The 24177-nt window shown below is 40.7% G+C and overlaps 4 protein-coding genes and 1 long non-coding RNA gene across 8 annotated transcripts; 3 read left to right on the forward strand and 2 right to left on the reverse strand.

Moving 5' to 3' along the window:
• Nucleotides 1-196: 196 nt before the first annotated feature.
• On the reverse strand, nucleotides 197-7191 carry cox18 (cytochrome c oxidase assembly factor COX18). 2 transcript variants are annotated; one of them, XM_087177798.1, is made up of 7 exons: nucleotides 7116-7191; nucleotides 5534-5966; nucleotides 2775-2875; nucleotides 2504-2658; nucleotides 1465-1580; nucleotides 1283-1390; nucleotides 197-701 (listed from the first exon to the last, which is right to left on the reverse strand). In XM_087177798.1, exons 2-7 carry the CDS (start codon nucleotides 5939-5941, stop codon nucleotides 540-542), a joined length of 1050 nt encoding a protein of 349 aa, XP_087033924.1. In that variant the 5' UTR covers nucleotides 5942-5966; nucleotides 7116-7191; the 3' UTR covers nucleotides 197-539. The 2 variants fall into 2 exon arrangements, with proteins under 2 accessions (XP_087033924.1, XP_023276425.1); XM_023420657.2 differs by lacking the exon at nucleotides 7116-7191 and adding an exon at nucleotides 6316-6599.
• A 59-nt stretch (nucleotides 7192-7250) lies between these two features.
• selenot2 (selenoprotein T, 2) lies at nucleotides 7251-9782 on the forward strand. The gene is made up of 6 exons (XM_023420688.2): nucleotides 7251-7498; nucleotides 7986-8096; nucleotides 8285-8411; nucleotides 8491-8578; nucleotides 8794-8929; nucleotides 9250-9782. Exons 1-5 carry the CDS (start codon nucleotides 7293-7295, stop codon nucleotides 8913-8915), a joined length of 654 nt encoding a protein of 217 aa, XP_023276456.1. The 5' UTR covers nucleotides 7251-7292; the 3' UTR covers nucleotides 8916-8929; nucleotides 9250-9782.
• A 134-nt stretch (nucleotides 9783-9916) lies between these two features.
• LOC111665607 (uncharacterized) lies at nucleotides 9917-17038 on the reverse strand. Its single transcript, XM_023420674.2, has 7 exons — nucleotides 16812-17038; nucleotides 15151-15266; nucleotides 14246-14332; nucleotides 12394-13251; nucleotides 11199-11421; nucleotides 10654-10762; nucleotides 9917-10392 (listed from the first exon to the last, which is right to left on the reverse strand). The coding sequence occupies exons 1-7, from the start codon at nucleotides 16848-16850 to the stop codon at nucleotides 10283-10285; spliced, it is 1542 nt and encodes a 513-aa protein (XP_023276442.1). The 5' UTR covers nucleotides 16851-17038; the 3' UTR covers nucleotides 9917-10282.
• LOC147818304 (uncharacterized) lies at nucleotides 11364-15121 on the forward strand. The gene is made up of 2 exons (XR_015438108.1): nucleotides 11364-11438; nucleotides 12762-15121. It is a non-coding gene; the product is annotated as an uncharacterized LOC147818304 (long non-coding RNA).
• Nucleotides 17039-17357: 319 nt separating the features above from the next.
• Nucleotides 17358-21096, forward strand: rnf4 (ring finger protein 4). 3 transcript variants are annotated; one of them, XM_023420659.2, is made up of 8 exons: nucleotides 17358-17541; nucleotides 18686-18740; nucleotides 19243-19456; nucleotides 19598-19677; nucleotides 20159-20171; nucleotides 20254-20368; nucleotides 20505-20556; nucleotides 20665-21096. In XM_023420659.2, the coding sequence occupies exons 2-8, from the start codon at nucleotides 18729-18731 to the stop codon at nucleotides 20812-20814; spliced, it is 636 nt and encodes a 211-aa protein (XP_023276427.1). In that variant the 5' UTR covers nucleotides 17358-17541; nucleotides 18686-18728; the 3' UTR covers nucleotides 20815-21096. The 3 variants fall into 3 exon arrangements, with proteins under 3 accessions (XP_023276427.1, XP_023276428.1, XP_087033926.1); XM_023420660.2 differs by lacking the exon at nucleotides 17358-17541 and adding an exon at nucleotides 17581-17916; XM_087177800.1 differs by lacking the exons at nucleotides 17358-17541; nucleotides 18686-18740 and adding an exon at nucleotides 18741-18877.
• The last annotated feature ends 3081 nt before the right edge of the window (nucleotides 21097-24177 follow it).

A 24177-nucleotide genomic window follows, 5' to 3' on the forward strand; every position in this document is an offset into this window, starting at 1 on the left:
TTCTATTGTAATTGTATCTAGATATAATTTTAATATAAACATCTCTAGAGGTGGTTTAGTCGATCGGATCACAATCCGTCCTCAATCCATTTTGTGTGCATTTGACCAAAACACATTTTAATGCCAGGTGTAAATGGAGTAAGAGATGTTCAGGAGATGTTTCAAAGACATTTCAGACATTTAGGAGACGTTCATGGATGTTTGAGGGCTTTATAAAACGGCAGGATGTCAATTGTCAGCTGGTCGGTGGGATAAAAACAAACAGGAAATATCCCAGAGTCAGAGGTCACATTTATTCTTCCTGTTATTGTTCAAACTCTTTTTGGTTCAGTTCTTACAGAGCAGGATTTAACTGCAGAGTTTATTGTAATATTATGAAATTTTAACAATGAGTATTAGAGTGTTATGAATGTTCATGGATAATAATTTAACAAGAGTTTGAATGTTTAAACCATAAATCACATGGAACAGGTCTGAGGCACACTGATAGAAAACATATATACAGCTGAAGTACTTTATATTTGAAGTAGTCTGTGTATTTATTTGTAGTATTTGCTGATGAATGCAGACAGCAGGTCTCTGTATGGAGAGTCTGAGCGAGCAGTTTGGAGTTTGAGGATTTTGTGGATCGCAGGAGAACGAAGGAGAAGGTTGTGACTGAATCCCAACAGACTGGAGGTAAACCAGTACAGAGCCATGGACTGGAGGGGGGGGGGGGCAGAAACAAAAAACAAAGTGATGTTAAAGAGTGAGAGACACCATACAGGAAGAGCAATTCAAAATAAAATACAAAGTAAAGTAATAAACTATCAGGTCTCTACAGGTCTTATACAGGTCTGATTCAGGTCTGGTTCTGGTCTGGTTCAGGTCTAAGTCACTGTAAAGACTTTTGTCCTCCATCAGAAACATGTCTTCAGAGCTGCGGGCCCTGGTGCAGGTCCTGATCTCAGAAAAAACATGTCTGTATGTGTTTAATCTGATCAACATGTGACAAACACGCAACACTGAGAGGAATGTGAACAGATCCCAACATGTAAACCTGCATTCCTTCTGCACCTGAACTTGAACCTGGATCCACCCTGAGACCTTCAGACTCAATCTTTCACAGATGAAGCACAGAAGGTCTGAAACATACTGTTACTATAATAATAATAATAAATACTAATAATGTTACCATTGCTGGAAGCACGAGCACACGTCACTAATTAATCTTCATAAACCTGCTGATTCAATGACACTGTAGAGGAAATGGTGAAAAGTGAGGGACCGGCCTTCTACTCACCGAGGGGACGGTAGCAGCGATGGGGATCATCAGGACTGAGAATCCTCTGATGAAGTTCAGGACCAGCTTCTGGAACCGAGTCGGACTGACTCTCTGAAGAGAAAACACCTGAAGAAGAAGAGGACAGGGAGTTAGACATAACATCATAGGTCAGGTGATCACACCCCTGCTGACAGACTGACCTCCACAATGAGCAGGTTGATGAGTCCCAGACAGACCGGCAAGATCCAGGTGGAGTCAGGTGAGGTGAGGTCCGGGAACCACAGAGCGCCCCCTGCTGCCAGATCACACTGCAGCGCTGCACAAATAATACACAGGTTAAAGTCCTGGACCAGGACTGATCCAGAGTCCAGAGGCCTGGACTACAGAGCAGGTTCAACAAATCCAGGATAACTTGTCTTTATCTGGTTAAACTGAACTTGACATTGTCCTGATAACCTGTACTATGAAGCTGGTTATCACCTGGTTCAGGTAACTGGTTTACCTGTCCAAATACAAGGTTGTTCATGTGACAGAGGAAGAGTTTTAACTACAAACAACATCATCAGAACCATGAATAAAGTATGAATATGGACCAGTCCTGGATTAGTCTGGCAGAAGAAACACTGACACTTGCAGGTAAATTCAGTTATAGTGACATCATCATGTGAAATGTAAACAAATAAACAAATAATAATTTGACTGTAAATAAGATCATGAATCATCAAGTTCCTTCTTTTGTCTGATTAAGAACAAACTGTTTGAACATGTGATGAAACAGTTTAAGTGAATGTCAGACTGTTATTTATTATTTATTACCAGACCAGTTATTATGGAGTTATTAAGTGATACACTCTCCTCTGTTTTAAAACCATTCACTGATCAATACAAATATCTACTGATCATTATTATTGATCACTTTATTGTAAACTCTTTTGTCCCTGTCGGGCTCCTGTAGAAAGATGAGATTCTAGTCACAGTGTTTCCAGTGATCTGATTGTTCAGTAGTTTGGCTGTTGACAGGTTTTGATCTGATCCGGAGCAGGTTAGGAGTTCAGCATCAGTTACCATGGTGACTTATCTGGTAACAAGCTAACCACCGTCGTAGGACTGAAAACCCAGAGTTAAACCTGAAGTTACCTGATGACCTCAGATCCTGATTCATAGTACAGACCTCAGGACCAGGACTAAGCCAGACTAATCCATGACTGGTCCAAATTCCAGTCCACATTCTGTCCTTACCAGACTGATCCAGGCTCAGGTTTCGAAGGGCCAGAGAGAGGCTGATCCAGAGGGGCAGCTGAACCCAGACCAGCAGACTGGCTTTGAAGGGGTGACAGTTGTCTCTGATGTAGAGCTGAGAAACAAGATGACGCAGATTCTTCTGGAAGTGGAACCTGAACAGAGAACAACAACACAAACACCAGACAGCAGGATGATGAGTTTGAGGAGATAAAGTAAATTAAGATAAGAACCTACTGACAGAGGTTTTTTTTGTTTGTTTGTTAGTTACCGGCTCTGTTTGTCGGTCCAGCCTCTCTCTCTTGCTCGGACTGAAACTTCGTATCGAAGTCTCTTCGCCAGCTCAGAGATCTCCATCTGCAGCGCCTCCACCTACACATCAGCTGGAGGTTACTATGGTTACCGTGATGGAGGAACAGGTAGTTGTGTGGATGCGAACACGCGAAATAACATGCAAACAGGATCATGTATAAAGACAGACAGCTTCAAGATGTACGGCCAATCGGAAGAAAGTGAGCTGTTAGGGAGGGGGCCCTCTATTTCAGTCAGAGATTGAACCGGGTGATGGGGGGGTGGGGGGTGGGGGGTTCTTCAACACACATGTCTACAAAAAACTCAGTTTTAGTCTAGATGAAGGAAAAAGATGTTTACACATTTAATGTGGATGTCCCTGAGGATGAGAGAACATCTGGAGGAGGAGGAGAGAATCGTGGGAGAGTGTGGCTGATGTCTGCATTCCTGAAATGTTTCATTACTCGGAGGACAAACTGTTTAAACTCACAGTTCAGATTTACAGACATGAGTCACTGACCTCAGTTTGTATATTCACAAGTTTATATATTTACATAATTAAATGTTTGTATATTAGACAACACAACCTAAAACAATATTATGACTTGGAATGAAAGTTTACCTCTGGTTATTCTGTGTTTAAATCTCATGTTAGGACTCAAACCAACAGTGTGTTGATCCGTCTCTTAACTCTTCCCTCCTCTGTGTCTCTCAGCTCTGAGCTCATTGGTTCCTACTGAAGATGTACAGTACTGTGCAAAAGTTTTAGGCAGGTGTTAAAAAATGTTGTAAACTAAGAAAGCTTTCAAAAATTGAAGTGTTAGTTTATTTTCATCAATTAACAAAATGCAGTGAATGAACAGAAGAGAAACATAAATCAAATCAATATTTGCTGTGACCACCCTTTGCCTTCAAAACAGCATCAATTCTTCTAGTTTCACTTGCACACAGTTTTTGAAGGAACTCCAAACATCTCGGAGAACTAACCACAGATCTTCTGTGGACGTAGGCTTCCTCAGATCCTTCCGTCTCTTCATGTAATCCCAGACAGACTCCATGATGTTGAGGTCAGGGCTCTGTGGGGGCCGTACCATCACCTCCAGGACTTCCTGTTCTTTACGCTGAAGATAGTTCTTAATGACATTGGCTGTATGTTTGGGGTCGTTGTCCTGCTGCAGAATAAATTTGGGGGGAATCGTACGCCTCCCTGATGGTATTGCATGATGCATAAGTATCAGCCTGTATTTCTCAGCATTGAGGACACCATTAATCCTGACCAAATGTCCAACTCCATTTGCAGAAATGCAGACCCAAACTTGCAAGGAACCTCCACCCTGCTTCACTGTTGGCTGCAGACACTGATTATTGTTCCGCTCTCCAGCCTTTCGCAGAACAAACCGCCTTCTGCTACAGCCAAATATTTCAAATTTTGACTCATCAGTCCAGAGCACCTGCTGCCATTTTTCTGCTGCCCAGTTCCTATGTTTTCGTGCAAAGTTGAGTCACTTGGCCTCATTTCCATGTCGGAGGTATGGCTTTTAGGCTGAAGCTCTTCCATGAAGACCACTTCTGACCAGACTTCTCCGGACAGTAGACGGGTGTAACTGGGTCCCGCCGGTTTCTGCCAGTTATGAGCCGATGGAGCTGCTGGACATCTTCTGATTTCACTAAGTTTCCTTGGCCGACCACTGCGTCTACGATCCTCAACGTTGCTCGTGTCTTTGTGCTTCTTCAAAACAGCACATCTGTGACATGAAACTGTCTTCCACAACCTCACCTTGGTAGCAGAGTTTGGCTGCTCCTCACCCAGTTTTAAGCTTCCTACACAGCTGTTTCTGTTTCAGTTAATGACTGTGTGTCAACCTACATGTGAAACTGATGATCATTAGCACCTGTTTGGTATAATTGGTTGATCATACACCTGACTATAATCCTACAAAATCCCTGACTTTGCAAGTGTACCTGTAAGAATTGATGCTGGTTTGAAGGCAAAGGGTAGTAACACCAAATATTTATTTGATTTAGATTTTTCTTTTGTTCGCTCACTTTGCATTTTGTAAATTGATAAAAACAAACAATTATTATTTATATTTTTGAAAGCATTCTTAGTTTACAGCATTTTTCACACCTGCCTAAAACTTTTGCACAGTACTGTAAATCTAATAAAAACTCATTTACTAAAACATCTGCTCACTGTGGTTTCAGACACATCGGGGCTGAGTGTGTGTGTGTGAACATTTATCAGTGTGTATGTGATGTGTGGCTGCTGAACATCCAGTCTTGGTCCTGGTCCACTTCATCTGATGGATTTACATCAGCCTCTGACGTCAGACGTATAAAAACATCTGATCCAAACATAAATTGCTGTTTGAATGATGTGTTGTTGTTGTTGTTGTTGTTGTTATCATGAAGAGCTGCTGGAGGTTCAGCCACAGCGGGGGCAGCATGTCGCCCCCTGCAGGAAGTGAAGCTCAGCACACTAACATATAACAGCTGAGCTTCTGAATCATTACACATAAAAACATTTCCTCTTTGTTTCTGACAGTTTAATTAATCAATCAGTTAATCACAATCTGACCGCTTCTGGGGTTTTAAATGCAGTTTGTATTGATACAAATATTATCAGTTTAGATCAGTGACTCAGAACATTTGACGGATTCTGAATCGTCCTGTCAGACCATGTCAGACCACAGAGTCATCCTGATCTATCAGAGCCCCACTCCACCCCTCCAGACTCACCTTGGAGACGATGACCAGCTGGTAGGCGGCAAGCGGCAGGGTGATGAGTGTCCTGACTGATAACGTTGCCACAGCAATACTCATCCACCATGGCAGCCCGCTCACCTGCTGCACACTCACCAGGAAGTGTTCACACAGGTGAACCAGAGCAGAGTCCGCCAGGCTGCTGTACCAGCCGGATGCACCTGCAACACCAGCAACATCCCCACCACTGACACCTGAGGCAGTCCTGACAAGTGACCTCTGACAGCAGGCTGAAGTGAGTCCAACAGATGCAGGTGCAGACCAGGTGAGACCAGGTGCAGTTGACTTCCTGTGGATCACAGTTGAACAGACTCCTCGAACAGGAAGCTGAGGGAGGCGGAGCTGCAGGAGGCTGGACCTCACTGATCCCCCCACACTCCACATGGTGACCCCCACCTCCCACAAAGTCCTAAAACACAAAGAGACAAACAGGACTGAGTCCAGGACCCTAAACCTGAGCAGGCCTTTTCAGTACAGAGGCCTGAACAACGAAGCAAGTTCAACAAACCCAGGATAACTTTTAGTTATCTGGCTTGAATGAACCTAACATTAACCTGATAACCTGTACTAAGAAGCTGGTTATCAACACACAGTTCAAACTACATTATGAATAAAAGACTATCTGAGTGACTATCTAATCAATAACTATGTGTACAGATCTAGCAGATCAATAACTATCTAATCATCAGTTATTACAGCACAAACCGAACCAAATTCACTGAAGATCATTCTACTGTGAAAAATAAACCTGAACGAACCTCTGTGACGTCAGCGCTCAGGTGAGGAGTTCCCGAGTTTCAGAGCGGAGGAGAATAAATCACTAAATTCAATTTTATTATTATTCTGTCACCTTCACTCCTCCATCCACCGGCAACTCAGCGTCCCACACATATGACGTCATTCTGTTTACCGCCGTGTGACAGGCAAATGTGATGTCATATAGAGGTCGTTATTTAAAAAAAAAAAAAAAAAAAATTAAAAACGATAAAGTATAATTATTTAGAAAATCTAAAAACGCAGATCATGAGCAGATAATCAGCTGACAGACGGGAATTTACCGGAAACTTCCACACGCCAAACTCAAACCGGAATATGCACAATCGAACTTTCACAATAAAAGCATGAAACCGTAATGCGTAGAAACGGAGGGCAGCGTACTGTATATATGCGTCTTATTAAATGTCATTATGTTGTTTCTTGTATTGAAAAGCTACTGCAAATGGATCAGAATAGTGCTTTTTAAAACAGTTAATAAAAATATGTTCATAACTCCATTAAGCAGACGTTTTATTTAGTGGTCTTTCAAGACAATCAAAGAAAACATAAACATTAAAACTGGAGCATTGGTGAACATGTCATTTGGCTAGGAAGGACAACTCAAACAAAACACCGACATTTACAGCTATTGATCTCAAATTATTCAGGGTTCAAATTAAAAACCCAGAGGTGGAAGATCCTTTACCTCAGTAAAAGTAGTAAAACTACAATTCATAACTCAGTTACAAATTTTTATTTCATCAAAAGTAAAGCACAAGTACTTCGAAATACAACAACTCACGTAACGTATAAGTATCTTGGAACTGTAGTTAAGTGCAGTACAGGACAGCTGAGTTACTGTAATCCTCTAGTCTCTTTTTGTCTTTTATTGTGAAGTCTGACACCGGCAGCTTTGTAGGAGGAAATCACTTCCCCTTCCTCCCTTTCCTCCCCACCGCCCTCAAGTGGGACAGCGGCCATGGCGGAATACAGCCAGGCTGGCCTCCTGGCGGCTCTGCTCCTCTTCACGGCTCTCACTGTCCGGGACGTTTACCTCGGTAGATCGAGCCCGCAGCGCGGACATCCACCGGTCAACAGCCCTGGCTTCTCTCCCCCGGACGCAGAGCCCGGGAAACCCGCCAAGTCTTCCCTTTACACCGGGCCAGTGCTCAGGTTCCAGTACTGGTGAGTTCGTTAGCAGGCTAACGGCTAACAGCTAACAGGCTAATAGCTTGTCAGACAGGTTTTATAAAGACTGAAAGAGACTGGGGACAGACTGTGAGACTCAGAGTTATATATCAGATCAGCTATAGATAGCTGCTGGTTTCACATCAGTTATCACAGTTCATTCCATGATCGATTATTTTCTGGATTAATGATTTGATATGTGAAATGTTTACAGTCTGAGCTGACACTCTCTAAAACTCAGGCATATTAAATTTACTATGAACTCTCAGTAAAATTCTTACACCGCAGCAAATGGGTCATGGTACGTTTGACTTTGTCCTAGTGATCAGAACTGCAGGTGATTTTTCTCTCAGTTGATTGACTGATTTGGATAAAGTGTAAAAACTGATTGTGACAAAAGACAGGGAATCTACTGAGTCTGGTAGATAAAATCTGACTTCACCTGACCTCCCCTGCCGGGTGTTTCCTCTGTACATATTTCCAGCATCTCCTGAGGTTACAGCAAAGTGTTCCAGGACTACTCTCACACCATCAGCAAGCTGTACCCGGACATCCGCATAGAGGGGGAAAACTACCCCCCCACCCCCTTCAACAGGTGAGCTGTGACATCACTACACTGCCCATCCCCCCACCCCCCAAGAGGTGAGCTGTGACATCACCACACTGCCCCCCGCCCTTCAACAGGTGAGCTGTGACATCTACACAGCCTCCAGCCTCTCTCACTCTCTCTCTCTCTCTCTCTCTCTCTTTCTCTTCTCTCTCTCTCTCTCTCTCAACCTCCAGGTTTGTGGGTAACCTGATCTCCTACCTGAAGCTCCTGTCCATCCTCCTCATTGTCAGTGGTCAGAACCCCTTCCTCCTCCTCGGCCTTGAGACTCCAAGAGCTTGGACCTGGAGTCAGGACAACAAGGTACCTCTTACCATGGTAACAGATGCTGCAGCTGTTACCACGGTGATGGCTCTAACATCACATGGCTGTGTTTTCTCAGATCTTCTCCTGTCTCATGGCCTTCTTCCTCTGCAACATGATGGAGACTCACTTCCTGTCGACTGGAGCCTTTGAGGTCTCTCTGAATGGTGAGTCCGATTGGTTCAAAATATCATGATGTCACTCTGAACAGTGAGTCTGATTGGTTCAAGTCAACATGATGTTACTCTGAACAGTGAGTGATTCTTTCTGAAGTAAAAAGGATTTTTCCACCGCCTCCCTGGAGGGGTCTGGGAGGTGTAACAGAGATTATCATCCCCTCTCTGATGGTGTAATGGTGATTATTGTCCTCTCTGTCTCTCAGACGTCCCTGTGTGGTCGAAGCTTCAGTCGGGTTACGTCCCAAACATCCAGGAGATCTGTCAGATCCTCGACACCCAACTGAAGATGAACCAGGTGGATCACATGTCCTTCTCTTCCACTTAGGCCTGCACACACAGGTAAACACACACAGGAAACCATACACAGAGTTCATGAAGACTGTACTTGGTTTTTAAACCAACTTTAATCTAATATTAAAGGAATAAATGAAGAGAAGAAGAGAAAATTGAGCCATTGAAATTATATTGAAGCTGGGGGAAACAAAGCCCAAAGAACTGCTGTTACACCGTGAGAGCCGCCCGGAGCTCACCAACGCTATAGGAAGTGGAATTCAGTCTGCTTAGACTCCGCCCCTGCAGTCTGCACAGGTCATTTGACATGGATTGTCCTCTCACCTTTCTCTCACCTTTCTCTCACCTGCCTGTCTCTCTGTGTTCAGGTGTCCCAGCTCAGCGGGACGTTCAGCAGCTGGCATTCATGAAGGTCTGGCCCTAAAGCAGACTCTGCGGGGCCCGGCCGGATGTTCCCCGCCACGAAACGAGCGCTCCCTCTACACCTGGTCACAGCTCAGCACTACAGTACCCACAATGCAGCTGTCAGCAGGTGGAGTCTGTTGACAGGATGAGGACAGGTTTTTGTCGGTTGAGGTTTATTTTATTTATTTAATTTGGGGTTCTGTTTTTTCGGCAGGAACAATATTAAACTACAGTACCACTCTTAGCTTCATGCTAATTAGCCTCTGTCTGGAGAGGAAGTAACAGACAGGAAACAGAAATGTAATGAATAATTAAAATGCTCTTAATGTGTCAGTCTGTTTTTAATTCAATCTGCAAAATGTCTGAAATAAAAACAAGTTTCAGTTTGTGACTTTTGAAGTTTGAATTCAACATCAAACTAATGTCAGGCTTTTAATTTGAAAACAGGAAACGAACTGTGTTGTTACTTTGAAACTGATTAAAATTATTCAAATGATTGGTTGTCAGTCTAGTTAATCATGACTCAGCCCTGGATTTCTTTCAGCTCTTTGTAAATAATCAATAATCAGGTGTGGAGGAAATCGTCTTCAATTATTTATTGAACAGAAACTTTCATCAGGACACTTTTTTTAGTTTGATCAAACTTTATTGACAGAAAACAACCACAGACAAGTTGTTGATGTTTCTCATAAACCTGAACTGATCTGTTGAGTCGTCAATGTGTTGTTAATTAAAATATCAGCTGAGATGAGTCAGTGGAAACCAATGATATCTTCCATCAGATGCTTATTATTTATAAACATTTACATTTTGATTACTGATCAAAAACAGTCAAATTAGATTTTTATTGATAAAGTTCAACCACTAATAATCAATCGCTAACATAGCAGGACACCTGAAACACAGGACAGGTAAATCATATACACCTGTACTGTTTTTACTTCAGGACAAGTTAGTATTCACCTGGTCACTGATCAGTATTCACCTGGTCACCGGTCAGTTTTCACATGACCACAGGTGAGTGTTCACCTGGTCACAGTTTCTGCAGTGATGTTTGATAATGCTGAATTTGTCTGAACAGCAGCTGCAGGACTCAACAGGACAAGCTGCCGAAAGACAAAAAAACACAACAGTTTACAACATGACTCACTTCACCTGCAGCTCACCTGAACTCCTGAACTCAGGACAGACTCAGGTAAATGAAGATTTTCCTGTCTGGTAGGTGTGAGACTCTCACCTGTATTATTACTGCAGGTGATCAAATCAAATCATTTTTTTCAGAACATTACCTGGTGCAGACAGGTGAGAACAAAAATATTCTGTCATGGGTTGAAATATTTAAATCAAAATCACAGTTTTCTACTCACCTGCGATTAACTGCTGCAGGTGATCATCAGTGTTGCTGCTATGGGAACACGACTTGTTGGGGTTGTCGGAGCCATAGGAGTTTATTCCCTGTTTCCTGTTGTGTTCAGTCTGAAAACAATTTAATAATTAAAACAACTAAGAACTTTATTTTAAAGTGGAAAAGATTAAATCTTCGTTTTTGAAATAGTTCAAATACTGACAGAAAGTGGCAGTTAAAATGGTGGAGAGTGAGCAAAGCTAAGGTGAAAGTTTATGTGAAAAGACTGAAAAGTGTTTCCATGTGTAGTTGGTGCCAGTTCAAGTGTAAACGGGTTGAGAAACTATTTAAACAATGGAAGGGTTGGAGTTAGAGGAGCTGAAGAGGTTTATTGTGAAGGTCTGAGACCTGAAAGGGTTTGAAGTCTCAGTTTGTCTATTGACGTAATGTCAGAAATGTGACGCCATCAGAGACGACGAGTTTGCTGACATGTTGAATCAAATGTTTGAGGTTCGCTCTGACTCTGAGCCACGTCTCAGGTGAACAAACGATGAAAAGTCATCTCACCTGAATGTCTCCTGTAATCCTCCACAGACTCAGACTGGGGTAAAGACAGGGGCTGGTACTCAGTTGTAAACTCTGCTCACTGTCCTCCCTTGTCCTCTGGACGTCTGTCCTCAGCTGAGTCAATCTCTTGCTGTGTCTCTCATCTTCAGAGCTGAATGAAGAAACTGTCTGAACGTCTCCAGCTGAGAAAACTATAGTTTCATATGGAGGAGCACTGGGACACCTGAGGGTAGGACAAAGGTATGTCAACTTTGTTAAGTCTTTGGACCTAATGCAAAAACATGTTTGTATTATACCCTTAAACTCAGTTTTTTTTCTCGGTGTTCACAGTCATACCCAACTGTATGAACTCTGCCTGTTTGAGATGTGCTCATTACCATAATCAACGCCCAGAAATGTCTGTTACGTTTACTTGTTTTGCTCTGTCAGAAAGTTCAGCAGCTGACAATGTGTCATCAGCAGCACAAAGTCAAACTGATTCTTCAGATTAGAATCAATAACATTCAGACCATTCAAGGTTAAATAAATTAAAATTTTAGGAGAACCAGGAAGACTGCACATCCCCCTCTCCACGCAAACTCCTGGGAATCCACATAAGAAAAGACCTCATATGGTCCCTGAACACCTCCCACCTAGTGGAGCTCAACAGGGGCTTTTCTCCCTTAAGAGACTCAAACAGGCTAAACTCTCAGCTTCTGGTAAACCTTTACAGGAGGTCAAGACTTTATTAGGCCAATGCACTGACCCTGATGAAGGCCACAAGCCAAAACACATCAGTCTAATAAACTCATTCTGTTTACTGCAAGTGTTGCTGTTTGACCTCTTAAGAGTTTTCCTCTCTCTGTGAAGTTGTACCAGAAACCTCTAAACCTTTCCAGGAGCACCATAGAGAGTATCCTCTGCCACTGCACCACAGTGTGGTATGCCAGCAAACGGTGCAAACAGCACAGAGGATTGTGGGAAATGGGCTCCCAAACCTGGACACTATGTATACTAGCTGCCTACTCCAAAAAACATCAGCAAGGACCCAACACACCCAATCAGACTCACATCATCACATCACAGTTTGTCCCTTTGCCATCGAGGAAGAGATGCAGAACCATCAAAGCCCGAACTAACAGACTGAGGAACAGCTTGTAAGCCTACAGTGACAAATAAAGTGTCTTATATCTTATGAATGAATGACATTTCATACCTGAAACAAGTGCAGGGCATCTGCAGACAGTACCTCGAGTTCACAGATTCCAAACACCACAGGTCTGAATCTTCCTCATCCCCTTCCTCCTTCCCCTCCTCCTCCCACTGCAGTTGGTCAGTTGATCTGAAGTTGAAGATGTTCGACAGTCTGATCCCGACAGTGTTCACCGTGCTCACCTGGTTTTCTTCTTCTTCCTCTTTATCACTCCATTCCTCCTCAGCCTCCTCACCTGTCTCCCTACTACTGCTCCCTTCCCCCTCCTGCCCCTCCTCCTCCCTCACCTGTGGGGACCATGGAGTAGCGGAGTGCGGTGTAGATAGAGGTGAATTGGGTTTAACCTGTTGGTTGTTTTTGCTTCTTTGCAGAGCTGCTTCTACGCAGAGCCTGGACAGACCTGAGGAGGGAGAGGGGGAAGCGGGGGAAGAAGGATAGGACCTCCAGCGTCCCCCCCGCAGTAGGGGGGAGCAGGGCATGGAACAAGGAAGCCTTCTCCCCCTTGCCCCTTGATGAGGGGAGGAGGGGAGGAAGAAGTCGTCTCTTGTCTTTAGGAAAGGTCGGACAGGAAGTACATGAGAGGACGCTGATGTGTTTGAGGTTCCTCCCCCTTTGGGTCTGAGGCTGATGATGTCATAGGTGTCGGGTGTCAGACTGCCTGAGTCAGATCTGGGATCATAGTCTGGACCAGGACTCTGAGTGTCGGTGGCCTCTGGGACATTCCGGTGAATCAGGGTCGACTCACCTGTCACCTGTTCTACCAGGAACAGTGACCTCCAGACAGGAGGTGGAGCGGAGGGCTGAGGTCTGCAGACTGACCGTGTTGTTCTGAGATGTTCTTCCTCTCCCTGAAGAAGTTCCCTGAAAATAAACAATCACAAAAATTACTAGCTCTTATCAGAACACAGTAAAATGTGCAAAAAGGCTGGGTGATCCTTCCTCTGGAAAGCCCAATATTAAATGTTTAGGTTCTGCAATGGTTGTCACAAATCTATTGAACCCTCTGACAGGAGACCTCTAACCCGACCTAACTAACTTTTGACCAGCAGACAGCAGGTGCTCTACAGTATCTAGTGGCCGGCTTCATTGGCTTGATAGGCCAAGTCAGGTTCCATGAGTCTCACCAAGATCGTTGGGGTTAGGGTCAACTCCCCTCTGGTATGAGAGACCTTTCTGGATCAGATTCCATGCATTTCAGGTGAACAGGTGCCGTGAAAGAATATACTTATTTTGAAAGGATGGTGGGAAGTGAAGTTTGTTGGTTTAAAAAAACATAACTGTGTTGAGCTGCAGCTGAAGTCTCTGGGTAGAGTCCTGGAGAGGGTTAGGCCTCAGGACTCTGTAGTTAAGACCCTGGACTTCAAGGCTCACATGAACAGTCCGATCTGAACCTGAATGGTGTGTTTTGATTGGACTTCTGTGCTGGTATTGGATTTCTGCTGCATCCTAGTGAATTTTGACAATATGATGTCATGATCAGATCCTCCATTGTGGAGGTGGATGCCCAGAGTTGTGGCTAGAAAGATCATCAGTTGATGATTCGGCATCAGATTCAGGAGGACTAATGTGGATTTTATTTCTGGTCCTGGATCAGCTTTTTACCCATGCAGGGATCCTGGGGGAGTCATTGGAGTTTGACCATCCAGTCTATATGAGTGGACTTGGAGAAGATTTCCCCTGGGACGTCTTCCGGGGGGCACTGTTGGAGTCTGGGGTACCAGGACCATTATCTTACCTATGACTCCTTCCATCCTTGTATAACCAGAGTCTGTGTTCTCAGCAAGTCCTGTCACAGATTGAGACTGTTTACTTTTCTGTTTGTTTACCTGTCTGTCTCTCTACCTGTCTGTCTCACCTGAGCATGCCCAGTCTGGTGGGCAGGCTAAGATCTGGATCAGATCCATCCGTCCCTGTGTGACTGATAATTCCTCCATCCAGATCTCTGCAACAGAAACACAAGAAAGGGTATGACCAGTAGAACCAGTAGAACCAAAAACAATCACACAACTCTTCAATGTTCAGTTACATACACATATGGATGTTCTGTTATTTATTTCTAAGCCACTGTTGAGCACTACAGTCTGACATCCTTGGGCAAAGTGAATGAACTACATTTTTCTCTGTATTTTAATGTCTGTTTTTGTTTTTTGATGATTTAAAAAAAGAATTTGGGCTTTTTATGCCTTTATTGGATAGCACAGTGGAGAGAGACAGGAAATGGGCAGGCAGAGAGGGGGAATGACATGCAGTAAAGGGCCACCGGATGCGGGATTCAAACCGGGGCGCCTGTTCAACCCACTGCACCACTCGACGCCCTGATGATTGAAATTTTAATGCTTCAAATGATTGATAATGTTTGTCATCTGAAATGAGCTGGAAGTAAAACTCGAAATGTTTCTTGCTGACTTCATGTTTTCTCTGAAACTTCTCAGTTTGAGATAAAATTCATTCCAACGTCTCCTGAAAATGTTGAATTTACAGGTACATGACCTTCAATAAAATTTAATGGCATTTTTATTTTAGAAAAATCATTTAAAATAATTTGTCTTCATAAGTTTAATGAGTTGTGGCTTGATGAATATTTTCAGCAAAATTTAATTACTTTAAATCTTGTTAAAATGGCCCACCCACCACCAAAAATAAAGCCACTTGATAAGACATTGTTGTTCCTGTCAGAATGATTGAAAGGTCTATTAATGCAGTGACTAATAAAGTTTTAATAGTTTTACAACAGTGTTAATGGTTCGATTACATCATCACCTGGTGCCCAATACCAGAGTGTCCTGCTGCTGTGGGGTGCTCAGGATCTCCGTAACGACCGGGACATGATGACAGACCTCTGAGGTCAAAGGTTGACTCAGCTGATTTTTTAGTTCCTGTTGGAGTATGACAAAAAAGGTATAGTACTAATGTTAGTACTACTGCCAGCACTGTTAGCACTACTACCACTGTTAGTACTACTGCTTACTATTAGTATGATCTAACCTTTGCTTTGAAATCACATTCATTCACCTAGTAATGATGCTGTATTTAAGGTATTTTATTATTGAGAGGTTGCAAAGATAAAAGACGGTAATGTGTTAAAATTGTAATCATGAATTTTCTGTATAGTTTAAACCTTAAAATTGTTTATTTTAAGGTAAAAATGAATGAACTGCTTGAATGCCATTCATGGTTAGGGTTAGGGTTATTGTTAAGGGCCAGGGGTCAGACTCGAACCCGGGCCCTGTGGACTAAGTCTGTGGTATGTGGTCTACCAGGTTAGCCTCTTGGCTGCCCTTGGTAAGGAGTTTTAAAATTTCATCAATCTGTCTGATTAATAAAAGGTTATCTTTTTTAAATGGTGACTTATTAGGAAATGGTACAACATATTTATTATGAGCAGGTTTAACATCAGTCTGATTCACTGCAAACAAACATCAGATCTGAACATAATCTGAGAATCTAACAAAGACTGTCCTCTGTAGAAACTGAATCTGTGTCCTCAGATTTGAGTTTCAGGTCTTGGGTCTCATGTTTCTTCAACATGTGGACTCACATGTTGGACCTTAAGTGTCTCTCAGTCCCAGGTTTAAGATTTCTAACTTTCTATTCAAACTCTGTTAAACTGCCAGAGGACACAAACTGAGAGAGATATAGGAGCTGAGGAAGGACAGAAAAGTCACTACACCTACACCTGTATACAGTCTTACCCACCTGTTCTTCATAAAGTGGACTGTTCTAATGTTTCTGCAGGTGATTGATTGAGTTTGTTGTTTTATCAGTGAGTTGATGTAGTGGACTGAGTTATGATCAGGTGTTCTGTCCCTTCAGGTGTAAACATTAGAAACCACAGCAGCTTTAACTCTGAGCTAAGCTGGGATGTTACATTAGACTCTAGAGGTGTGCCTCACAAAGTACACCTGTAGTAAGTTATCAGAATAAGTCTGATCCGCTGTTTTTATATTTGAGTCTTATTTTCTTCTCTTTAAATCCTTCACTGTTTTTCCTGTTTCTAGTTTTTATTGATTCTAATTTCAGCAGTGAAAGATTTACTGTTATCTTATTTATTGTTTAGTTATTTATTCTTGGCGTGTTTCATCTGTTTATTTTTCATCTGTGGCTGTTCAGTCATTGTTCATATAGAATGATTCCCCAAGGGAATTTGTTTTAGACACATTTAGACACACACAGTTCACCCTGATCTGGTGGGTGTGATGGGTCAGAGATGTATGGGTTGATGAATGGGACCTGAGGATTTTCTACAGGTTTAGTTACTAGGTTGATCCTGCTGTTGATTGCACCATCAATTTGTTGCTCTCAATAAATGAATATAAGCTAATATTAATATGATGAACTGTCCCTTTAAGCAAAGGGCAGTTATAATGATATAAATATACACCAATAATAATAACAATAAAATAAAAGTTAAAAGTTTTTACCTTCTTTGGTTTATTGAACCACGTCCTGATTTTATCCATCACTGCCGAAGTAATCTCCGTGTTTCTTCTCCCCTTTGACGCTTTGAGATTTCACGTGTACAGGTAGACTTTATGTGGGTGGGGTTTCACAGAGTGCTGATCATGTGTCTCTTTGTTCTTCTAATGTGACACCCGATCCAGGTACAGGTACATCATGTTCATGTCAGAGAAAACGTGAACCTCTGCAGGTTAAATGTCCTGTTTAATCACGGCTCAATAACTGATAATCATAATTCAAACTGATTGTGTTCTTTTACTGAGGAGACACCTCAATACTTAACTTTAACAGTAACATAACATGCATTTATTTATCTTTATTAAAACCCAGATACATTAATGAGATTTATTAAAACATGAGGCATTAATGATGTGTATTAAAAACACATTATCAAAAATTATTGAACTGATCTGCTGCGGACTGTGACCACACATTTGAATCTGTGCTTCACTCAGAGACGGCAGGGGGCGCTGAAGCTCCTCCAACGCTGTTATCAACTTCAGTCAGAGAAGAAGAAGCTCCGGAAGCAGGCGGTGGTAGCAGCTAACGTTAGCATCAGATGTTCGGCGGGAATAAATTGGTCAAATATTCGTTATTCTGAGGTTCTGATGTTTAGAACTACACACCTTAAAATTGCCGCGGAACCATACCCGCCACCTGTTACCTGCTAACGGGACAGGGAATACACTGACGGTGAGGTTAAGAAGCTAACTGCTAAATGTCAAAATCTGTTTTCTTCCAAACTCTGAGTCTTGAACCACTTGATCACAGAAGTAACCCCACCTGTCACCTCTTACCTGTCACTTGTACCTGACGCGTAGCCCGCAGTACACCTATTATACAACGTAACCAAACGTTAAGATAGCAGCGCAACAGGAAACAGTTTGTAAAAGGCAAAATATTTTATCACAACACCTGCTTTTATGTACCTGCTACAGCTGCTGCTAGCTAACGGAGGCTAACATCATCAGGTTTTATTTAAACACTGAATTAATGAAGTGTTAAGTGTCAGGAGGATTAGACTGAAGCTAACTGGAGCTATTTGATGCCAACTAAAGCTAACTAATGGTAACTGAAGCTAAGTGATGGTGACTGAAGCTAAGTGATGGTGACTTAAGATACCTGATGGTAACTGAAGCTAACTGACGGTGACTTAAGCTAACTAATGGTAACTGAATCTAACTGATGGTGACTGAAGCTAAGTGATGGTGACTGAAGCTAACTGATGGTGACTTAAGCTGCCTGACGGTAACTGAAGCTAACTGACGGTGACTGAAGCTAACTAATGGTAACTGAATCTAACTGATGGTGACTGAAGCTAAGTGATGGTGACTGAAGCTAACTGATGGTGACTGAAGCTAACTGATGGTGACTTAAGCTAAGTGATGGTGACTGAAGCTAACTGATGGTGACTGAAGCTAAGTGATGGTAACTGAAGCTAACTGATGGTGACTGAAGCTAACTGATGGTGACTTAAGCTAAGTGATGGTGACTGAAGCTAAGTGATGGTGACTTAAGATACCTAATGGTAACTGAAGCTAACTGATGGTGACTGAAGCTAACTGACGGTGACTGAAGCTAACTAATGGTAACTGAATCTAACTGATGGTGACTTAAGCTACCTGATGGTAACTGAAGCTAAGTGACGGTGACTGAAGCTAAGTGATGGTAACTGAGGGTTACTGAAAGTAACCAATGGTAACTTTCTTTAGTCGTTAATGTTCTGTGTGTTTCTGTGAAAGTCAAATCTGAGTTAATCTGGTTTAATCTGATGAGGTTAAAATGGTGAATGGTGAGTCTTTTATTAACCCAGTCTGTCTCTGTTTCCTGTCCTCAGGGTCCTCAGTCCTTGGTCGTCAGTCCTTGGTGCCTCTGATGATATGAGCAGCTCTGTAAGATGAATTCCTCTTCTTCTCTGACAGTTTGTAGTTCGATTTGCAGCACCTGAACATTCATTCATCACTTCATCACTTCATCTGTTCATCCAGTCATCACTTCATCATTTATCTGAATTGACTAATCAGTACAGGTGATGGCTCTTATTAATACTTTTATGTTTTAAAAACAAAGTTGGTGCTGCATTTTATTTTATCAGTCTTCAATTCTACATAGATCACCAGTTAACCAGGTAACCCATCAATGGCCATGAAATCACCTTCATTGATGTATCAATCTGTACTGATTATTTAACATGCACCTTAACTGTTGGAGGGATCAGAGCCTTTTGATTTAATTACATCACAGTTTTAGACACACACCGGACCAACACGACTCCAGGGTACCTGTTCAGATGGATCAAGCCCCACCCTCAGCTGTGATGTCGTGTGTGTGTGTGTGTGTGTGTGTGTGTGTGTGTGTGTGTGTGTGTGTGTGTGTGTGTGTGTGTGTTTTCAGGCTCATAGGAGGAGGAGGACCGCAGGAAGTCCTCTGGTTTCCAGACCTAGCAGCAAGAACAGCAGAGCAGCTAACGCTAACAGAGTGGCTAGCAGGACGGCTGGCAGGACAGTTAGAAGTACAGCTGACAGGATGGCTAACGTTAGCAGGATGGCTGATGGTGACCTTGCCCCCCCCACAGAGACCATTGATGTGATGGACAACACTGAGGACAGTTAGTACAGATCAGTACTCTTATTGATTAGTGTTGTCAGGACAATAAACCAATAATCAATAATGACATACATCAGAAAACTGAAAATAATGTAGTCGCACATAAAATCAACAAGTGACGTATATATTGTTATGTGTTCAGTTGTGGAGGAGGTGGTTGATTTGACCTGTGAAGGATCAGAAGCTGCTGTGGTCGACCTCACAAACAACGACTCAGTGCTGGTAACAACATTCATCAGTCAGTCCTAATCTTAACCTCAGTCAGTCAGTCAGTCAGTCATTGGATCACTCAGTCAGTCAGGTGACCAGTCAGTCAGTCAGTGGATCACTCAGTCAGTCAGGTGACCAGTCAGTCAGTCAGTGGATCACTCAGTCAGTCAGTTGATCAGTCAGTGAGTGGATCACTCAGGTGATCAGTCAGTCAGATGACCAGTCAGTAAGTCAGGTGATCAGTCACTCAGGTGACCAGTCACTCAGATGACCAGTCAGTGGATCAGTCAGTCAGTCAGTCAGTGAGTGGCTCACTCAATCAGGTGATCAGTCAGTCAGTCAGTCAGGTGATCAGTCAGTGAATTAGTCAGTTGATCAGTCAGTCAGTCAGTGGATCAGTCAGTCAGTATCTGTGTGCTCAGAGTTGTAACAGTTGACTTTGTTGATGTAAACATTGATTCTTCTTCTCTTGTTTCTCGGCTGCTGTATCCAGCTGCTGGATGAAGGTAAAAAACTCGACAGACAACATGTTGTTTTAAGGTTTAATTAAAGGGACAGTCTAACATTTGTCTGGGTGTCCTCCATCAGGTCCTCAGAACAGAAGAGTCCCCACAGGTGAGAGCTACATCGTCAGCAGTGATGAAGATGAGGACACGTCTCCTGTCCTAAACGCTGCCATAGTGTCCTCTGTTCACACTTCCAGGTATTAGATGGATCCATCATTACATTATCTCTAGATTAGAACCAGGTAATAGACCGATCCCTGCTGACAATCTCTCTCTGTCTCTCTCCCTCCCTCTCTCCCTCCCTCTCTCTCTCCCTCTCTCTCTGTGATCCAGGTCAACTCCGGGGACGATCAGCTGTCCCGTTTGTTTGGACTCGTACTCTGAGGTGAGACTAATTGATACCTGAAAAGCAGGTAGAATCCTGTGTTCTGATTGGCTGGTTTGAACAGCAGGTAGTATTCTTCCCTCTGATTGGTTGTTATTTCCCCCACAGATCGTCGACAGCGGCCGATTGGTTGTATCCACTAAATGTGGTCACGTATTTTGCAGTCAGTGTCTGAGAGACGCTCTGACATCATCACACACCTGTCCTAACTGCAGGAAGAGACTCACCCATCGCCAGTACCACCCCCTCTACATTTGACATCACTCTGACATCACCACACACATTTGCTGCTGTTGGACAACATATTTCCAGTGACATCATCAGTGACATTATCGGATGTTTTTTGCTGCTGAATTTTATTTTTTAATTTTTTTTGTGTTTTATCAGAAACATGAAACCTTCAGTCAGAGCTGATTGATTATTGATATTTGATTGATGTCTCATTCCTCAGTTTCCAGCTCATCTTTGTTTTCATCTGTTAAATGTTTATTTTCATGTGTAAAAGTAGAAATTAATAAATACATTTATTGACTGTGAAAACAGTTTGTGTTTTCTAAACTTCATCAGAAGAACCAATCAGAGACCACACCAGTACATCAGAGTCCTGAGGTCTGTACTATGAAGCAGGGTTTGAGGTCATCAGGTAACTTCAGGTTTAACTCTTGGTTTTAAGTCCGACACTGGTGGTCCACTTGTGGCCAGGTAAATCACCATGGTAACTGGTGCTGAACTCCTAACCTGCTCCGTACAGCCAAACCACTGACCAATCAGGTCACTGGAAACACTGAGTCATCATTTCTACGGGAGCCTGATGGAAATAAAAGAGTTCACAGGCGATCAATAATAACGATTAGTAGATATTCATATAAATCAGTGGAATCATTTTGTTTTGTTTGTTCCAGACCAGCAAGTGTGATCATATTGTTTACATTTCACCTCATTGGCTTTCACTTTATGACATCACTTTAACTGAACTTACCTGCAGGTGTTGGCATGTCTTCTCAGATCATATTAAGGACTTTACCCATGGTTCTGACGATGTTGATTATAATTAAAAACCCTGCCTCTTTCATGTGAGCGTGCTCATACCTGGACAGATAAACCAGAGTTAACTGAACCAGTTGATAACCAGCTTCGTAGTACAGGTTATCAGGATGGTCAATATTAAGTTCAGTTAAACCGGATAACTACAAGTTATGGGTTTGTTAAACTTACTTTTGTAGTACAGGCCTCTGTTCCACACACAATCCAGAACCAGTTAAACCAGTACTGGAGGAAAACCTGAGATCATCTACTTCAATAGAAGTACTAATACTGCAGAGTAAAGATACTACTTTTAAAACTTAACCAAGGGTTTATCATTTTATATTATAAATAATAAATATAAATATTTTATATTAAAACACTCTAGTATTAGTACTCATACTATAAAGTACTAATCCTACAGTGTGAGTATTATTACTAAAGTATGCATACTGCACTAAAAGTACTAATACTATAGAATGTCATAAAAATATCATAATATAGTATGTAATAAAAAGGTCATAGTACAGTATTTCATAAAAATGTCATAGTATAGTATGTCTTAAAAATATCATAAAAAATGTCATGAAAGTATAAAAAAATGTCCTAGTATAGTCTTTCATAAAAATGTCATAGTATAGTATGTAGTGAAAATAAATAAAAAGGTCATAGTATAGAATGTCATAAAAATGTCATAATATAGTCTGTCATTAAAGTATCATGAAAAAAAATCATAGTATAGTATGTAAATAAAATATAAAAAGTGCCATATTATAGTATGTCATTAAAGTATCAAAAAAAATATCATAGTATAGTATGTCATAAAAATGTCAAGGTATAGTATGTCATTCAAGTATCATAGAAAATGTTATACAAATGTCATGTAAATAAAATATAAAAAATGTCATAGTATAGTTTGTCATAAAGATATCATAAAAATGTCATAGTATAGTTTGTCATAAAAATATCACAGAAAATGTTATACAAATGTAATAGAAGATATGCCATAAAAATATCATAAAAAATGTCATAGTATAGTATGTCATAAATATGTCATAGTATAGTATGTCATTAAATTATCATAGAAAATGTTATACAAATATCATAGAAGAGAATGCCATAAAAATATTATTTAAAAAAATCTCATAGTATAGTATGTCATAGAAATATAAAAAAATGTCATAGTTTAGTATGTCATAAAAAAGTTTAGTATGTCATAAAAATGTCATAGCAGAGTACGCCATAAAAATATCATAAAAACCGTCATAGTATAGTATGTCATTAAAGTATCATAGTATAGTATGTAAATAAAATATAAAAAATTTCATAGCATAGTATGTCATAAAAATATCATAAAAATGTCATAGTATAGTTTGTCATAAAAATATCATACAAATGTCATAAAAATGTCAAGGTATAGTATGTCATAAAATTATCATAGAAAATATCATAAAAATGTCATAGTATAGTATGTCATTAAAGTATCATAGAAAATGTCATAGTATAGTATGTCATAAAAATGTCATAGTTTAGTATGTCATAAAAATATTATAGTGTAGTATGTCATAAAAATGTCCTAGTATAGTATGTCATTAAAAGATCATAAAAAATGTTATACAAATGTCATAGAAGAGTTTGTCATAAAAATAACATAAAAAATGTCACAGTATAGTCTGTCATTAAAGTATCATAAAAATGTCATAATATAGTATGTCATAAAAATTTCATATTATAGTATGTCATTAAAGTATCATAGAAAATGTCATAGTTTAGTATGTCATAAAAGTATTAAAAAATGTCCTAGTATAGTATGTCATAAAAATATCATAAAAAATGTCATTGTATAGTATGTCATAAAAATATCATACTATAGTAGGTCATAAAAATGTCATAGCAGAGTACGCCATAAAAATATCATAAAAACCGTCATAGTATAGTATGCCATAAAAATGTCATAGTATAGTATGTCATTAAAGTATCATAGTATAGTATGTAAATAAAATATAAAAAAATTCATAGCATAGTATGTCATAAAAATGTCATAAAAATGTCATAGTATAGTTTGTCATAAAAATGTCATAAAAATGTCAAGGTATCATAGAAAATTTTATACAAATGTCATAGAAGATGTGCCATAAAAATATCATAAAAAATGTCATAGTATAGTATATCATAAAAATGTCATAGTCTAATATGTCATAAAAATATCATAGTATAGTATGTCATAAAAATGTCATAAAAATGTGATAGTGTAGTATATCTTAAAAATATCTTAAAAAATGTCATATTATAATATGCCATAAAAATGTCATACTATAATATGTCATTCAAGTATCATAAAAACTGTCATAGTATAGTATGTCATAAAAATGTCAAAGTATAGTATGTCATTCAAGTATCATAGAAAATGTTATACAAATGTCATAGAAGATATGCCATAAAAATATCATAAAAAATGTCATTGTATAGTATGTCATAAAAATATCATAGTATAGTATGTCATAAAAATGTCATAGCAGAGTACACCATAAAAATATCATAAAAACCGTCATAGTATAGTATGTCATAAAAATGTCATAGTATAGTATGTCATTAAAG

Source organism: Seriola lalandi, unplaced genomic scaffold (genome assembly GCF_002814215.2).
Source record: "Seriola lalandi dorsalis isolate HSWRI2012SDOR001 ecotype SW California unplaced genomic scaffold, Sedor1 jcf7180002054655, whole genome shotgun sequence".
NCBI classification, from domain to species: Eukaryota; Metazoa; Chordata; class Actinopteri; order Carangiformes; family Carangidae; genus Seriola; species Seriola lalandi.

Excerpts from the sequence above, each read along its gene's own strand:
- rnf4 (XM_023420659.2), top strand. Across the intron at positions 19,457-19,597 it reads GATGGACAACACTGAGGACA|TTGTGGAGGAGGTGGTTGAT; the intron begins GTTAGTACAGAT and ends TTATGTGTTCAG. Across the intron at positions 20,557-20,664 it reads GTTTGGACTCGTACTCTGAG|ATCGTCGACAGCGGCCGATT; the intron begins GTGAGACTAATT and ends TTTCCCCCACAG.
- LOC111665607 (XM_023420674.2), bottom strand. The coding sequence starts at position 16,850 with ATGGATAAAATCAGGACGTGGTTCAATAAACCAAAGAAG. Across the intron at positions 15,267-16,811 it reads GGTTCAATAAACCAAAGAAG|GAACTAAAAAATCAGCTGAG; the intron begins GTAAAAACTTTT and ends ATACTCCAACAG. Across the intron at positions 11,422-12,393 it reads ATGCCCTGCACTTGTTTCAG|GTGTCCCAGTGCTCCTCCAT; the intron begins GTATGAAATGTC and ends TCCTACCCTCAG.
- cox18 (XM_087177798.1), bottom strand. The coding sequence starts at position 5,941 with ATGTGGAGTGTGGGGGGATCAGTGAGGTCCAGCCTCCTGCAGCTCCGC. Across the intron at positions 2,876-5,533 it reads AGCTGGTCATCGTCTCCAAG|GTGGAGGCGCTGCAGATGGA; the intron begins GTGAGTCTGGAG and ends GCTGATGTGTAG. Across the intron at positions 2,659-2,774 it reads TGGACCGACAAACAGAGCCG|GTTCCACTTCCAGAAGAATC; the intron begins GTAACTAACAAA and ends TTCTCTGTTCAG.